Genomic DNA, 17,450 nt, shown 5'->3' on the forward strand with positions numbered 1-17,450 from the left:
TTTAAAGTCTCATCTGTGAGGGAGGGTGTGTGTGGAGGGGCTTTAAAATACATGTTTTTACTCCTAATGCCTCAAAAAAGCTATGCCTAATCTCAAGGTTCAGAAAACAACATAAAAAAAAGAAAAAAAATATTTCAGCCTTTTAAGACAGAGCAGAACTTAGAGTGTTTTAAGGTCTGACTTAATATTTAAGTTGTAGCCTGATACTTGTGCCGTATGCCTGACACAGTGCCTATGTTTTATCTATCAAATGAAAGGTACCTTTTTAATTGATAAGGAAGAATCTTTCTTAAAAAGCCTAAATAGGAAGCTAAATGTTCTGAGAAGGCCTTCAATTTCACAGTTGTTTCCTGAAAGGAAAAAACAACAGGTAAGCATTTTTTCTCTGTAAGAATCTTTTTGGATACCAAAAAGAGGAAATCTTACCAGGACTGTCACAGTATCCTCTGTGATGCTCTCAAACAAGTGCAGCATTCCTTCCTCCAGAGGGCGAACGTAGGAAGCGTTTTCATGGAGATACTGTGAGAACTGAGGACAGAGAGGTTTTAAAATGGTGCTTGCTGCCGGCTCGTGTGAACTCTGCCAAGGTAATAACCAAAAGGGACATTTTGGCAAAGCCCCTGTCCCCTTTAACGATGCCTAAGATGTCATTAATGAGATACAACAGTCCAGTGATGTACAGCAACCTCTTCTATAGGGCAAAAACACACCTTGAGGGAGAGTGAGAAGTACTGCAAGTCCAGGCAAAACCACGGCTAGGGCTTTGCCACTGCATCCTGTGTCATTTTAACTGCCATGCACAGCACACCAAACCTTCACTTTTTAGTTTTAAATAGCCTTGCATTCCTTTCTCAATTACATCCAGTTAAGGCTAGATCCATGCACCATTTACCACCAGAATAAACTATCCCACCTTCCTCCCAAAAGCTGTTTGCCTCCAGCCTCATCCATCAGCACAAACATTTGCAAAGCTATGCTGTGCCAAGTAGTGAAGAACTAAACCCAAGTCAAACTGAGAGCAAGAGATGTGTCTTTATCTGTGTTCAGTCCAGTTTTCAACATGAGTCAAAGCATGCAAAGCATGGAGCTCCAACTGATCACAGGAGAATTCTTACTTCTAAAACTGACAGGTTTGGGCAATAATGAAACTTTGGCCTCATGGACCTGCCTGACTTTGCTAAAAATTCCTTAATTAAATCCTATAGTTAATTTTGCCTTCAAAAAAGCAGACCTGAGAACATAAGGTGTACTCTTACATATAATCAAAATGTAACAACACCATCAGCTTTCCATTCTGGTACCTCAGTATCACAAAAAGCTTCTTCCACAAATTAATATAGATAGTTAAAAGTGATCCTGGTTTTTATTTTACCCCACAGAAAGATACCTTCACCTTTGATTATTTACACCACAAGGGCAGCTAAAGATCCCAGGCAAACAGAGTACAAGAGATTTTAGTTGTTCCTTGTATTATTACAGTGCGGTTACAGTGCGGTAACACAGTGTTAACAAGAACAGTGAGATGCTAAGCTCTGATCCACGCATGCATAAACCTGGATGGAATCAGGGAAAATTCCTAAATCTAAGGAGGAAGAAATAACACATGCAGAATGCTCCTGACTTTTGTTGCAAGAGAGAGGATTTGAATTATCCAGCATGATGCTGTAGACCCAGCAGAACCCAGAAATCCAACACTTAAAGAGAAAAGGAATACTTGAACCTGGCAGGGAATTGTCCACATCTACTTTGAGTGTTTGGTGGGGAAAATAGCTTGAAAGCACCAGACAAGACCTGGAGTTGGGGAAAAATAAATCAGTGCAAGTCCACTAAGCCACTACCTGACACTTGTTTCATTTTCTCTACCATATTCAGGGGAGGTTTTTGACCAACTTGGTGGAGTAAGCTAAAAAAGAAAAATTAAAAAAAAAATCACACTGAGAACACTTGCCAAGCAAATAGATAAATTAATCAAAAATACAGGAGCAACTACAGATTCATTGAGCAATAAAAGATGCTTTAATGCTGGAAAGTCACAGCAAAAGCCCAGAGAAGTACCATGCATTTAGGGAATTACATCATGATTACACAATAGAGCAGACTACAAGAGATTACAAAATAATATATATATATAAAATTACAAAAACAAAGCTTGAACTACTGAATCAAATATAAGAAAAGGAAAATGAAAATATGGTTCTGATTAAGTTGCATGTTTCAGCTGTGCTGAAAAACAACAAAGTGTTAGCTAGGAGGTAAACAGGGGAAAAAAACAGGGAAAAAAAAAATTGTGATAAGAGATCTCTAGGAAATCTGATTTTACTGCTTTAGTGTAAACTGCAGTAGTACCTGAGAATGCAGTCACCACAATGGTCACATTAAAGAAAAAAAGAGACACCACTCCTGCCCCAAAAAATCTTAAAGATGACAAAACCACAATATTCACAAGAAGGACATGCCACTCTGAGGGCATTTGGTGGCAAGAGCAACAAAATGTTCTCAAAGTATGCTGAATCCATGCAGGAGGGTATTCTTGACTAAAACAGTTGAAACAACTAAGAAGGCAAATGGAAGGGGATTTCTCTAGTGGATAACCACTTTCATAAGCATATTTGTTACCTGCAAAGAGATTATAGGAGGTTTTCCAAAGAATAGGAAAGTTTTGTGATAGTTAACATTGATACCACATGCACTGCAGCCACCTGATCAATGCAAATGACAATTTACCTCAGCAACTTAAGTCTGAGCCTAACCAACCACTGAACTGAAATTAAGAATCACAAAATACTCCCTGCAACGTAAATACTCAAAGATCCCCTTAAACTATGAAGTCAACTCTGACCTTAATGCAATTTGTTCCAAAGTATACATATATGCATCCCCACACAAACCCTTGTGCACAGTTATTTTCTCTATTTCACAGTATAGGAAAACCAAGTCAAAACATGAAGCTTAACAGCTCTGGATGATACTCTCAGAAAATCTTTCCACTGAACTTTATCAAAAGAGATGAGTAAGATTTCTCATATTGATTTCAACACGCTTTACAAACTTGAGGCTTCAGAACACTAACAGGAAACATCTTCACACAAGCAGCCCAAAATCAGATTATAAAGTTGTGTTTTGACAAGGGAACACAGCCCAGGTTCTCTCCCTCATATGTCTACCTTCTATTCTTTATTTAATATTACAGCTAGACACTTAAAACACAAGACCACATTCTGTCTCAACATCTCCTTCTTCCAGCTGAACTTTCAGCAAATGCACTTCAACTTAGCAATCAAAAAAGCAGAGTTTTGATTTGATTATCATATCGCTCTTCTAGCAGAGGCACAGGGGAAAAGGATTCTCTGCAGCTACACCTCACCCACATTCACAGAATTCATGGAGCAGAGATGTCTCATGCAGGAGGGGCTGGATCTCAGGGATACACAGCACTCCAGTAAAGGTGGTGCAAGTTTGCATGGAATCACTCATTAAAGTCTAAATAACTGAATATATTTGTAGATGAAGTGTGTAAACTTTACCTTCTGATTTAAGGGTGATATTGTGTCTGTTGCAGAATCAATGGGGAAGATCTGTACCTTCTGCTCAGTGTACGTGTGGAAGTTCAGGAGAGCTGTTACAAGTTCTTGGACAAAAGCCATGGCCTGGCCAGCAAGGTCTCGCAGCTTCAGCTGTAAAGACAGGCATAAAATGATTGTATTTGGCATGGATCTATTTAAATATGAAAAAAAACCCTGTTTGGATACCAAAAAAATCGTTATCAGTAAGTTCCTTCTTGTTATTATTTCAGCCTAAAATACATAACAATTATGTTTAACTTAATTTTTATTCATCAACTGTAATGCTACTCAGAAGGACACATTGCTGACAACAAAGTATCTTTCTATTTCACACAACTGGTGATGGTTTGCCTCTGCTGCATTTTTCAAACTTGCAAGCCACAAAAACACTTAGAGGTCAGCACAATTACAGAAACCATGTCTGAAATTTCCAAAGAGCAACAGACTAATTGCTGACAACAGCTCAACACCAGGTTGCAAGGAAGCCTCAATTTAATTAGTAAAAAACCAATGATGTTTTCTCCCAGAATTAAAGGTGTCTGTTTCTCTCACCAAGAACACTCCATTCTTATTCGCCTGGACACAACAGAGCTGCTGCTCATGACTAAGGCTGTTTCTGTGCCTTTAGTACAGCAGGAAGGCATCAAAGAAATTAATACAGAATGGAATATAAATTCAACAGAGAAGAAAACTATTCTCTGTTGGGATTTATGGAAAGAGAATAATGTTATAGTGACATTTCAGCAAAGAATACCTTATCCTTCAGAGACATACTCTTAATGCTTCAATGGACTGTTAAATCAGGTCAATCTTGATTATGGATCTGGGATGGTGGCAAGTAATTAAAGCAGTCATTATCCTCAGTTTGTGTATGTTAATTAGCCATGCAAGGAAGGGAAACAGACACTATTACTGCCCTTTACACTGCAGCCTGTGCTAATACACCAACATTTTGCCTCCACTGGCAAAGCCAGTCATAAAAATCTGTCCTGGAACATTTTCAAGACTGCAGAGCTTGAAGCATGAAGTTGCCTGACATAGTGCTGGCAGAAAACAGTAAAAGGAGAAAGTCCCCATGCAGTTATTCAGATTTTTCTTGGAACTCAGCAGCAGCAACCTGAAATTTAAGGCTATTTCCTGTACAAAACTGTACAGCAGGTCACCTGTTCACACAGCAGACATTACTAGGAAAAAGGTTTCCTTACAGGCACTTCTGAAGAATGGAGAAAGCAACCATTTTATACCTTGCAGTAGCAAGTTAATGCACTAACCTGAAAGCTTGAGACACACAACAGAGACAGAAAAAAACTCAGTGTTGTAGAGCCCACCCTCAGTGGTAGCAACACATGAAAATTTTCACTGCATACAGGTTTCTGATTTGCTATTTTGCTAAAAAACTTTAAAATATTCAGCCATTCCAGAAAACCAATGCTTATTTTTGAATACTGAATAAACAATATTCACAAGGAATCTCATTAAATTACAGTAGTGAACAGAAACACTTTGTTTTCTAAAAATACTCAAATATATAATGGTTATTTTACTGCAAGTAAGAGATGCTTTGGCAAGAAGTATCCCACAAAATGTAAATGAACTATGCAGAGATCTCAAAGTGACATGATTTATTCTTTGAAAGGGTTGTGACTGGTGACAAGTAATGTTAACTAATATGGCACTTTAGTGCACACACCAGCGTGCAGTTTACAAGTGCATACATTCTCTGGGCTCAAGTGATGTGACTAAAGAAGCTCAGTTTGAGGGAAAATTTAGGATACCAAACCTACCTTTTTTCAAGAAAAGACTTCTGAAGTACTGCAGTTTTAATCAACTTCAAAAGTTAGATGTTCCAACTTCTAGCTTACTGAAGGTTGACCCGATAAAATAATATTTCATATAACTTTAACAAGACTCCTCAACATAACAATACACACAGCCTGTTGAAAAGTGCAGAGGTTCTGTGGGCAGAAATGATCTCAGAATATCATGACAGTAGTAAGACAGGCTATCTTCTGCCACTTCAGGTACTATAATGACTGGCTTTATTTATTTCAGACATGAAACCACAAGAAGCACTTACCTGATTCCTTCTGTTGTGCAATGGTACATTCAGAGCATTGTATCGAGTAGATCCTACAGGACAAAAATTGAGTTGCATGAACTTGTTAAATTGTGGGAGATTTTAAAAGATATTTTTTGGTAAATACTGATCTAAAAAAAAAATCATTGCAGGGATATTACAGTTTATGCAAGCAATATTAATTAAAGAGATACAAACAACTCCCTCCAATGAGGTAGGCCTAAATATCCTCAGTTAAGAGTTTCTGTGATTAAGTGTAGGGAAAGCAGGTCAATGCTTGCCTCAGATGGTCAGTCAAATTTAATCATCTGAAGACCCTGAATTTGAAAGATATGAGCAGACTCCTCTTGCTCAAAGAACAATATGCATCACAAACAAGAGTGAAAGAATCTTTTAAAAGAAATCACTTGTAAGGAAGTCAAGATTATGTTCAAATTTCAATTACATTCCAAGGAGGGGCCAAGTAAGACTAATATATTTTTGAATGGTTTCAAGGTTTTTTAAAGCTCCTGTATACACTTAACATGTTGATAATTTAGACTAATATATACTCTCCATGTATTTCAGCTTTCTTCTCCAGTCATGAAGCAACTAGAATGATTTTTCAGTTACAAGCAGCCACAATTAGAGGGGCAGAGGGCTATTTGTACCTAGAGAACAGCTTACAACATCTTAGAGATTTAATAGGGATCACATCCATTCTCAATTCAGTTGAACAACAACCAGATTACTTGAAAATTTGCTTGCAAAGGAAATTTACAGTTTCTTATTCCTTTTATGTCATTCACATTTGGCTATTAACACATGGAAAGAGGTAGTTACATTTAGAGGGAAAAGAAACCTGTCCAAAATTATTGGATCCTACTTCTAACTAAATGCTTCAGAAAACTTTTTCTGGTCTGGAAATCATACTTAGGAGTCATTTGATTGTTATTGAAATTAGCTGCTAGTTACACTTGAAACCAACTACAGGGTCTATAGGAAGACAGCTGGAACCCACAGCAAACAAACATCTCCTGACTTTCATTGATCTATCACTAAAGAGATGTTCTCTATTCGCAGTATTTTCTACTACACAAGCAAAGGCATTATGCTATGGCAGCTGAATGAGCAGATAAATTATTTTAGCAAAGTTCTTGCTACAATAGTAGACACCTATAAAAAATGCAAGCTAAAGGAGACAGAGAAGTAGAAATAGGCAGCAGATACCAGGCAAAATGAGAGAAGTGAAAAGGATACCAATTCAAGGCACCAACACCTAAGCATGATGTGCTGTATGGGAGTCAGCATTTCCTGAAGAGGAGATGATCTAGTGTTCCTAAGCCAAGACTCACTGGATTGCCAAACCAGTGGAGAGCTTGGAACACTCACCCCTGCAGCACCTGCCAGATTCAGCTTTTGGAGAACCTAAGGCTACTTAAAACATTGTCATCAGGTTTTAAACTGAATGAAAAATGCAAAAGCCACCAATGAAATACACAAGAAATTCAAAAGCCTGTTTTCACTTCTCTGCTCCTTCTTCACTACTTTCAGCTTTTTCACTATTCCTCATCTTGAAGGTCCAGAAGAGTGCAGCAGTGCCTGCCCACCCTTGTGTTCAGCTATTCAGGAAAGCACACAGTGCAGACTGACCCAGCACATACTAACCCATGCTTGTACCAAAGCCATGCAAAGGCTGAGCACTCCTAACTCCAGGGGATCCTCTGCATTTCAGCTGATCTAGCAGCAATTGGAAAGGAAGCAGAAAAACATTGCTTCAGGTAAAAGTCCCCAGGTTAAAAAAGGGCTTTTTTCCCCATCAAGAGACAAATAAGTCTAAGACACCTTTCAGGTAAGAACTACTCTGTGTGTTTTCTGATCAATGAGACACCCTGACAAATTCCCCACTAGCAAGAAGTGCAGACCATTATTGATGCAATAGCTCTGCTGCCACCAGTTTTCCCCCAACTTAACTTACTGCAACTCTTGAATATATCCTGCCAAAAATAATACTCTTTGAGATGAGTAACCAATCTTTATGGAGCAGCCATTAAATTGACAGTGTTCCTTCATCATTTACAATAATCTGTCAACACTAAGCAAGACAAGTGGCAAATCACTTAGAAGCCTTCAAAAGTTTCAACTTTCATTATATGTATGAAAACTTGTATTTAGAATTGTAAACTTTGTATTTTAGAATTACTGAAGAAGACCATGACAAGTATCAGGAATACTTACTACAGTTTCCTCCAAGTGTCTGTTCAGATGTCCAACACTTCTTACAGCTAATACATTTTAATTCATAAGGAGCGCTCCCTCCAGATGGATACCCAAAAAATCAAAGATACCCAGACCAAGGCAATACGTACTTGTGTCATTAAAAGGTACTTTTTCATTAATTATGCACAGAGATTCTTCCAGTCTACTGCCCAAAGCTGCTTGAAGATTCTTTAGCTGTTGCTGGCTAAATAACAAAGAGACAAACGAAAAACCACACACACACACACACATTGTAAACCTTTAAAATTTCATCTGTATCACCAACACCATATCTCACTATAAGCATCCCTTGAGTGTATAGGTATGTCTCCTTCTAGAAGTTAGATTGAAATAATACAGTGGAAGTCATTTGTCCTTCTTTGTCTCATATTTTACACAACATTGAATCCTAATCCCTTACAAAAGCAGTGAAAGTTACCATGAACTTGTATGTAAATCCTGAATTCCATTCCTGAGAAGCTCCATTTACTTCAGAGCTAAAATTCACCTTATTTCCCTATTGTGCAACTATTATATAAGCTATATGTAGACATTCTTTTCTACTAGAATTTGGATGGGGAGGTAAAAGGGCCTCCAGATTAGTTACTATGCATCCAATGCAGTATTCCAATAAGAGGTAATGAGTTGTCAATAATTCAATTAATTATGTCACATCCTTATTTGAGATACCTCAAAGGCTTTCCAAAACCCCATATTTGAACACTGCTATGATACTGCCTGTTCTGAGAAGACAATTGTTTCTGATGCAAGTGTTTTTTCTCTAAATGTTCTTTGCTTGCATTTGACTGTGTATATACATGTGAACCTAAGCAATTAAGATTACTAATATAATCTATTGGAACAGATTCCTGAGATGAACAATAATATATTCCAGCATAATATACATAGGTCTACAAAGAACACTCCGTTATTGATTTAGACCAAATTCCACACCTCACCCAACTTAGGCCCCCAAATTCTTCACTGTTTTGCTTCCTATCTGACATCTAGAACTCCTGCATATATAGTGGAGGGTGGGGGAGGAGAAGGTGTCAAAGTGACAGGTCTTTTTTCTTTTCTTACAACATTTGAAACACAGAAAATTATCAGTTCTAACAAAGCAAAATAATCCAAAATAGACAAGGAAGATAAGAAGAAACTGGCCAATAGGTAGGTCATGCACTTTAACAAATATTTTTTTTGGAGAGCAGCTCCAAAATTGCATAGAAACTGTACAGCAGCTACTGCAGTAGCACAGAGCATGACAGAAAATTAACTCCAAAACAAACTGCAAATGTACTGATATTTCCTTTTCATACTGTAGAGGACTGACAAACAAGTAGTTTGACATGTTTTGCCTTACATTCTGCCCTTTAATTTTCAAGGCATGCAGGCTGTCTCATACCCCCTGGCTTTTCTGAGTAAAGTGTGGGTGTCAGAGGCAAATGGATCCCTTCCCCTGACAAAGCAGGGAAAACAGAAGGGCACTCAGAGACACATCCTGCCATGTGTTTAACAGACAGTGATTTCAGTGTTTACAATGAAGTGTCAGGCTTCATAACTTTTAAAAACTTAATATAGTATAACTTAAAATAGTAAAGGACAACTTCTTTCAATGACATCAATTACCCAGTCACCACAGAACATGATAGATAAGGCCTGAACTGCATAGTAGCAGATTAAGACTACAGTTTTTCAAATACCACTAAAAAAACAAACAGCAGCCAAACACAGCTTTCATCCTCTTTTGCAAGTAATTTTTAGTGAAACCCTGACTTGGGTGGAGTTATTGGATTCAAGTATCTTTACATCTATCAACATAATTAAAGTACACACTTCAGGGTTACCATGTGAAAGAAGGAACTCTGCATCTGATCATTCACTATGTATCTTCTTCATTACATTATGTATCTATACTGCATCTCTATCTTCTAAAAAAATGCAGCTTAATGAACTCCAGAGAAATGCATCCTAATTCGATTTGGCCCACAGTCCTCAACTCGACATTTTCGAGACAACCTGTCTTCAAGACAATGAAAATATTCCAAAACTAACATTATAATTCTCTGATAAAAACTTTCAAATATTCTAGCTGAGAACATTATACATGAAGCAAAAACAATTGTTCAAGAAGCTTTTGCAGTGAAGGGGGATTTTTGAAACTCTTTTCAGTCAGTTCTCTCAGCATTTGTTACTCAAACGTTGTTCTTAGAAGTAGTTTTTACAAACTCACATATCTTTGTTTCATACAAGTTTTTACTTTCTGTGGTTTTCCGTTACAAATAAATTCTTCAAGCTTTCATCAACATCACTGCTATTTAAAAAGCTTGGAGGAAAAATTGCTCTTACTGAAAGCAGAAATTGTGGAATTGTCTAGTTCCATACATAGAAAAGGAAAAGGAGGCTTGACCTGCACTGCTAACACTTATCTTCATGATAATATAATTTGAGTTTTATCAAAGTCTTTTAATTACACCCCTTTTTAAAAAGGTATTATTCTTAAAAAATAATCCGGCTAATGTTTCACAGCAATTATTTCTTCACATCAATGAAATATTCATTATATGAAGTAAAGACACTTACCATTCTTCAGTTCGAAGCCTACAGTCCTTAGCTTCTCTTTCTAGTGTCTGAGACTTGATCTTTATGCAAGAAGATAATCTCACAATGTAAGTGCTGACACAGCAAGACATTGCATTTCAAAACTTTTCAAACTTGCAGGCAAGAGGAAAAACTCCTTACTTCTAATTTGGCTTTATCATTCTGCAGCTTTTCTATGGTCTCTGTGTATTTCTTCGTTAAGCTGTCCACCACAGCTTGGTGCTCGGCAGCATCCATTTCCAAAACCTCCAGTCTACTCCTCAGCTCTGCTTCCAAACGTTTGTGCTGCTCATCTGCTTCAAAGAACTACAAGAAGAAAAGCAAAGCTCTTAAAAAAGCTTCATTTTACTACTGAATCCAGTCCTTTAAGTTACTCCAATTTCATTAGCCAGATCAGGTTAACAGCAATTACCAGTTCTCAGACAAATAGAAATTTTATTTACAGAGAAAAGATTCAGGAACAAAGTACTTCAATAAAAACAAAGTTTCTCAAGTTTTATAAAGTGAAATGCATTTCACTTTGGTGAAGTAATTCCTGACTTAATTATGGCAACTTGCAGAAAATATTTTAAAATTGAAAGCAATTCTGAAACAGTTAATGAACTAATAAGAAGTTTACATCCAGTACCAGGCAATTTTCAGTAGGGCAACTGTCTCCAAAAGTCAAATATCCAAATGAGAAAACACATATTATGTGATTCCACACACTGCCTTAAAAATCCAAAGTCAAAATACTTTATTTGCCTAGTGAACATCTTTATAAACAAACTATCTGATCTAATCTACTGCTTTGCATACAACTAAGCCTCTAAACCCACCAGTTTTCAGACAGCACTTTACTTTCCAAATCTTTGTTTGTATCACCAGTTTTCTGAACCAAATATAAAGGCAAAACTAAATTTCACTCACAAGTATATGCAGTCGTTCATTTTCTTCTATTTTCTTCTGAAGATCTTCATTGAAGACACTTTTCTGTTCTTGACTCAGGTGAGATGAGGATTCTACACTTTTCTATAAGAGACAAAGTGCACTAATTATCTCCAAGTCCCAGTTCTGTGAGAACAGTTCCCACAGCTAATTCCCAGAAGGGGCACACCAGCAGTGTCCTGCTGACACTGACTGATGTGTCAAAAGGCGTGAATATTGCACACAGCACCAGCCTCAAGGCAGCACACTCTCCTTCACACCCTTGTGACCCTACAGTGGTACAAAACTGCCTTGGGAAAGCCTCCACTCAGGTGTCCCATTCACACACACAGGGAATCTATCACATGGATGGGCAGCAGCCCATCTGAATTCACAGGAATGCTGCATGCAGTCAGTAATCCAAAACCTGCAGACACGGGCTCAGCTGGTTTGGTGGCTGTGTGTAAGGCACATCTGTGCTCAGCAAGGGCCCAGGTGTAAGCCAGGCTGCTCTCAGCAGGCTGTAGCATAAGGTGCCAGGGAAACCACAGGGCCTTCCCTGGCCATCAACCATACATATCCCTCTGCCAACTGTTCCCTCATTTTTTACTCATTTAATCCAAAAGACTCAGACCACCAGTGAATCCCATGCACCAAACTGCTGAAGAGTTATTATCATTACCAAACACAGGGGAGACTCTTTGCATTTAAACTCAACACCAAACTTCAACAACTAGGGTTATGTAGGGCAGATAAGTCACCTCTGTATTTGATGCCAGCCTATGAACTCCACCTGAGGTATGGGCACATGTTCTGCTCCTTCTAAAAGGACTTCACTCTGACACAGATCAGAGAACTAAAGCTGTGCATTTTGACAGATGAACAGGAAAGAAACCCAGTGGCAGTGGTTCGCAAAGCTACCAAAGACAGGCTGACATCCTTCAAAATTTGGAAACACAGTTAGCAAAACAGTAACACAATTTGAAACAAAAGAACAGAAAGTTCAAACTGCATTTGAAATAACAATCTGCTGTAGTGCATGAATAACGTAGTCAAGAAGTACTATGCTCGTCAAGGAATTGGACAGCAGAATAAAGGGCAGGAGTTCAGGGGAAAAGTAAGGAAGATGATCAGATTACTAATCAATTGAATGATTTCTATAAAGCCTGTCTTGACAACCACAGCACACTGAGAAAAGACAGCACCAAAAAGAAAAGAGAGCAGTAGTTAAGAGGGGTTTCCTCATGAGGAAAGTAGCAAGAGATGCTTGAGAACTACTTAAGTCTAATCACACCACCCCTGGAATTGTGATGCTACCTACAGAAGGCACAGTTGGTCTTAAAATATGGTATCACTAGGTGTAATCAGCAAGCATTTTTGGCAGAGAAAGATCAGTGTTGAAATAATTCTGTCATTTTGAAATAATATAAAGAATACAAGCTGAAAATTTAGATTTCAAAGCATTTGACAAGATTCACGTAGAAAAGCTATGATAGCAAGCTGAAGAGTTAACTATCAACATCAAAATTACAAAGCAAAGAGGTGGGCATGGGAAATGAGGAGTGATCAGCTTTCTGCATAGCATCTGACTAATCACAGAGCTCCAAGGTATTTCCCAGTTGTTTGAATACTTCATAAATATCCATAAAAGAAGACAGCAATTCAGCATCAGTCTAGACAGACCAGAAGAGTAGAGAATTACCCAACATGTTTTATATGTCTATATCAATGTATATATCAATACCTGTTTTATGGGTATTTTCACTAATATCAGGTAAAATAACACAAGTTCTGACAAGAGCATTCAGCTCAACCCTTGACATAAAATGCCTACTGCTAAAAATCAGGATAAGGTTTCGACAGGTGAGGAGCAGATTTCTGCTAAGCAAGTCTTTTTTGCCTTCAGCACATACCTTGTTCTTTTTGCCTCGAGCTTCACTTAATGCAAGTTCATCTTGAAGTAGCTCCACTCGCTTGGCAAGTTGCTGATTTCGAAAGGTTAAGCTGTCCATTTCTTGTTGCAGTTTCCTCAGTGATTGATCCTTCATCTTCAGTTGTTCCTGAATGACAGAAAAAAAATAATTTTAACATTTTCACACTTACTTTTACACATTAAAAACAAGAATAAATTAGAAAATTGCTTCACTTTTTAAACACTGAGGAGGCAAAAGTATTGTTTCTAAAGTAAAAAAATGTATTTCATTTCCTTGAGCTGACCACAGATCACACCCAAATAGCTATTTAATTCTATAGGATAATCATCAAGAATCAACCTTCCCCTTTTACAAAGTCAGCACTTACAGAGAACAGGCTAGCTGCAAAACAGAAATTCTTTTACTAAAATAAAGTTCCTTCTTCATGGTTTTACTGACATTCATTTTTAGTAAAAAGCACCCCTGTTTACTTACTTTGCCACAGCCTAGTACACCTGACATGAGCAGTTTTTAGAGATTACCTTCAGTGAGGCAGAGTTTGCCTGCTCATCTACAACTCCTTTTTTCAGGACTTGGTTCTGAGCGCGAAGCTGAAAAACAGGAGATACCAGTAACTATGCAAGACAACAAAATAAATAAAAGTCACTCATGAAAAAGTGCAGAGAGCATCACATTCTCTCAGGAGAGTGCCAGGTGTGAATGCTTTTTCAAGTATTCTCTTCAGGTAGATAGCAGTGGTATCAGGTTGAAAAAAGCATCCAATTCATAACCTGACTTGCCAAGAAACAAGAAGTTACTTTACCACCTGAACATTTTGGCCAAATAGAACAAGCTTCTTACTCAATATACACCTTTAAAGACCAGCTACTTAAATATAGTTAAGATCTGAAGAGCCAGGAACAAATATGGAAAACTTGCACCCTCTTCCTTAACTAATGAAGTTTTGGTCATATTCAGGGCTATTTCTCTTCTCCCCAAAACTGTTTATAACTGGTTCTGGAACATAAGCAGGACTCACAAAGTCAAAATCAGTATCAATTCAAGAGGAGTTTAATGCAAAATTACTTATTACCAGTGGCAGCAGATGATCCAGAGAGAACAGACTGACACAGAAAGGTATAAAAAGCATAGAAGGAAAAGCCCTCTAAGCCTTACTTACACAGTACCCAAAATCTGAGCTAAAATCACTGCAGTGAAAAGTGATACTCAAGAAATCTATTTCTCAGTCACTTCACAGAATACCTCTACCCCTGCAGCAATGAGGATACTGACAATTCCATCTTCACATTTCTTGAAAATTGCTTGAATCCCAGTTTCTTCATAGGCAGTTTGTATTCATTTGACATGTGTGAGTCCAGCTGTTGTAGATATAAATTAAAAGGATTTGTACAGTGGGAATACCTCTGGCACATGCAAAAAAGGCAAGATTCAGTGTTAAACAGCAGTGGCTCATTGTTTCAGTGTGATGACTGGGTGTATTTGAAAGGTCAGAAGTCACTGCTAAGCACAGCTGTTCCCCCTGCAGTACTCCCACTGTGCTGCTCAGGCATCACAAAGGCAAGACAAGAAAATTCCCAGTGTACCACAGAAAAACTTCCAAGCACAGGGTTTCCCCAGCAAGAAGGAGCAGTGCAGTAGTTTTCCACACCTGTCTTTGTGCCACAGCTGCTACTGCAGGAACACATCAGGTGCAGAGAATGAAGCAGCTCAGTCCTGTTGCAACCCAGAGACCCCAGCTGAAGTGTGACCCACACAGGCTGCCACAAGCTGCTTTGACTATTCCTTCATGAAACAGCCAGAAGCTGCAACTTGTGTGTTTTCAGAGTTTCTTCTTCTCCTCATCCTTCTTCTGGACGGGTCTGTGAACCAAGAGGAAAAGCAATCCTTTGGCAGGGACTTCCCCCAGCACTGCTTGAATCTGTCAAACTTGTCCACCTCTCTCTGTGGCTTTCACAGCAGCATTAAGTGACCAGGCTACTCCAGGGCTACTTTCCATTTCTACCTGTACACAACAAGCAGCCAACAACAAAGAGGAGAGGTTTCTGCAAAGGGGAGTCCCACAATGAACTGCACACTGCATGAGAAATGGGATGAGATGGAAAAAAAATAGTTCCCACAAAGGAGAAGGTAAATGCCACAGGCTGAGAAGTGCATGATGAAGCTCAAAGAAAGCTTCTGGACGCCATGATACTAAAAGAAAGGATCCAGAAGCTGGAACTTTTGGAAGCTATAGTCAGAAGTCCCCATTTCCAATGCTCATTCAGGAAACAAGCACCAAAATCCCTCCACTATCTTCGCCTCAGCCACTATTGATAACAAGACATGAGAATTCTGTGACCTACAGAGCTGCAAAGTAAATTAAATTTTCTTAAAATTATTTTGTGGAAGCATTAAAAGGATATCTATCTGAGAACAATTTAGAACAGTTCCAAGAAGAGTATTTAAAGACATGGTTCTGTAAGCTGGGAGAAGTGTCAAATACAGACAAGTGCCTTGTGCCAGTTGCTGATATAGGGCTACATGAAACCAAAGTGCTGCCTTTCTTCCCCAAGGCTGTTGAAGGACTCTGCCACTCAAGACCAAGAGTCTCCTCTTCCTTTTAGTGAAGACGAAAGAATGAAGGGCTCTATATTAAGCAAGGCTCCACTATTTTAGAAGTCATCTACGGCACCTTGGAAAGAAGAGGCACTATGGGCTACACATCTTTGCCAACCTTGTGTCAGCCAGCACCAGAAACAGGATGCAAAAGGGCAGAAGAAGGGGGACAGACAGCAGATAAGTGTGGGAGCAAGTGTCCTGTTCACTTCCAAGACGCTGTAAGCACCACTGACACCGCCGAGCTCCCACAGCCGCCGGCCAGAGCGAGCTTACACGGCTGAGACCTCGGCAAATGTTCACACCCAAGCGGATAAAACCGAGCCTCGAACCCGACTGGGAAGTGGAGAACAAGGGGAAACCTGCCAGTTTCACTTCCCTAGCACAGCTGAGCCCGCTGTCTGGATTCCAGGACGCCTTGCAGACGGGGCCATTCTGCCTCTCGCCGCGCTCCCTCGGCACCTGCAAACCCGCACCTCCCGTGCCCCCCGAGGCTGCCTCTGCCTCATTCCCCAGAGGAGGCACCCCTGGGCCCCGGCACTCCGCGCTACCACGGAAACCAGCGCTTCAGCCCGGAGCGGCGCCGAGGGCTGCGGGCCCCGGTACCTTGGAGTACTCCTGGGCCAGCTTCTGGTACTTCCCCTGCAGCTCCGCCGCCGCCGCCGCCATCTCCGCCCCGCCTGATCTGATCGGATCGGCTCGGATCGGATCGGCTCGGGCGCTCCCGCCGGCCCCGCACGCCCGCGAATGGGAAGACGCACTTCCGGGTTCAGGGCGGCGGGAACGCGATGACGTAACCGCGCCGTGCGAGAGGCGGCGGAGGCGGGGCTTTAAGGCGCCGGCGCCACCATCTTGACGCAACTTCCAAGATGGCGGCGGAAGGGGACAGGTTGTGGGGAGGGACGGGTCACGTGACACAGGCTTGGCGGTCGCCTTCGCCGCCCGTTGCCACGGCAACTGCTGCGGAGCGGCGCGCGGTCTCCGGGCTACGGGGCGCCGCCCTGCCCAAAAAGCTTAGCCCGCGAGCGGGGCTGGAGGTTCACGTCGCGACAATCGCGATGGGGGGAAGGCGGGGCGGCGACCGATGCTCCGGTGCCCCGGCGCCGTCCCTGCCTGGGCACCGTGCCCCCGCCGGTCCCGCGGCTCCCCGGCCGGGCAGCGCTGTCGCCAGGGGGCGCTCCGGGACTCGCGACACGCACAGAAACTGAGGCAGCCGCGCTTATTTGCAGGCCCGTGGGGGACTCAATAAAACAAAAGGCGAGTCCGTCACTTCCCATAGCTCGCAGTGGGTGTCAGTGCCGGCGCTTGGATCTCCCTACAGCCTCCAGGCCTCGTAACCTAACTGAAGGAGATACTGAGTATATCCATTATATCCTAATGAAGGAGAACACGGATACATCCCGGGCCGTGCAATGCTCTCTCAAGCTGCAGAAACTCGAATTCCACAGTCTGGAGCATCACGGAGAGGGGATCTCATTAATGCATGTAAATATCTCAAAGTGCCAAGGGGATGGTGCCAGACTCTTTTCAGTGGTG

At 40.5% G+C, this 17,450-nt stretch overlaps 1 protein-coding gene across 2 annotated transcripts in view; it reads right to left on the minus strand.

Moving 5' to 3' along the window:
* Positions 1-16,687, minus strand: part of PPP1R21 (protein phosphatase 1 regulatory subunit 21) — a 31,326-nt gene extending 14,639 nt beyond the window's left edge. The window contains exons 1-13 of one of the 2 annotated variants that reach the window (XM_088053125.1): positions 16,521-16,629; positions 14,968-15,178; positions 14,592-14,677; positions 13,841-13,909; positions 13,299-13,445; positions 11,389-11,490; positions 10,621-10,785; positions 10,462-10,520; positions 7,989-8,083; positions 5,641-5,693; positions 3,525-3,674; positions 427-528; positions 262-350 (exon numbers count right to left, since the gene is read on the minus strand). In XM_088053125.1, coding sequence (XP_087909251.1) covers positions 262-350; positions 427-528; positions 3,525-3,674; positions 5,641-5,693; positions 7,989-8,083; positions 10,462-10,520; positions 10,621-10,785; positions 11,389-11,490; positions 13,299-13,433 — 950 coding nt within the window. In that variant the 5' untranslated portion in view covers positions 13,434-13,445; positions 13,841-13,909; positions 14,592-14,677; positions 14,968-15,178; positions 16,521-16,629. Of the gene's footprint in view, positions 1-261; positions 351-426; positions 529-3,524; positions 3,675-5,640; positions 5,694-7,988; positions 8,084-10,461; positions 10,521-10,620; positions 10,786-11,388; positions 11,491-13,298; positions 13,446-13,840; positions 13,910-14,591; positions 14,678-14,967; positions 15,179-16,520 lie in introns of both variants that reach the window. The other variant, XM_005523261.3, reaches the window with a different exon arrangement.
* Positions 16,688-17,450: the final 763 nt, after the last annotated feature.

The sequence above is a fragment of the Pseudopodoces humilis genome, chromosome 3 (genome assembly GCF_049639895.1).
Source record: "Pseudopodoces humilis isolate 2021_Gansu_Grassland_sample_001 chromosome 3, ASM4963989v1, whole genome shotgun sequence".
In the NCBI taxonomy this organism is placed as follows: domain Eukaryota; kingdom Metazoa; phylum Chordata; class Aves; order Passeriformes; family Paridae; genus Pseudopodoces; species Pseudopodoces humilis.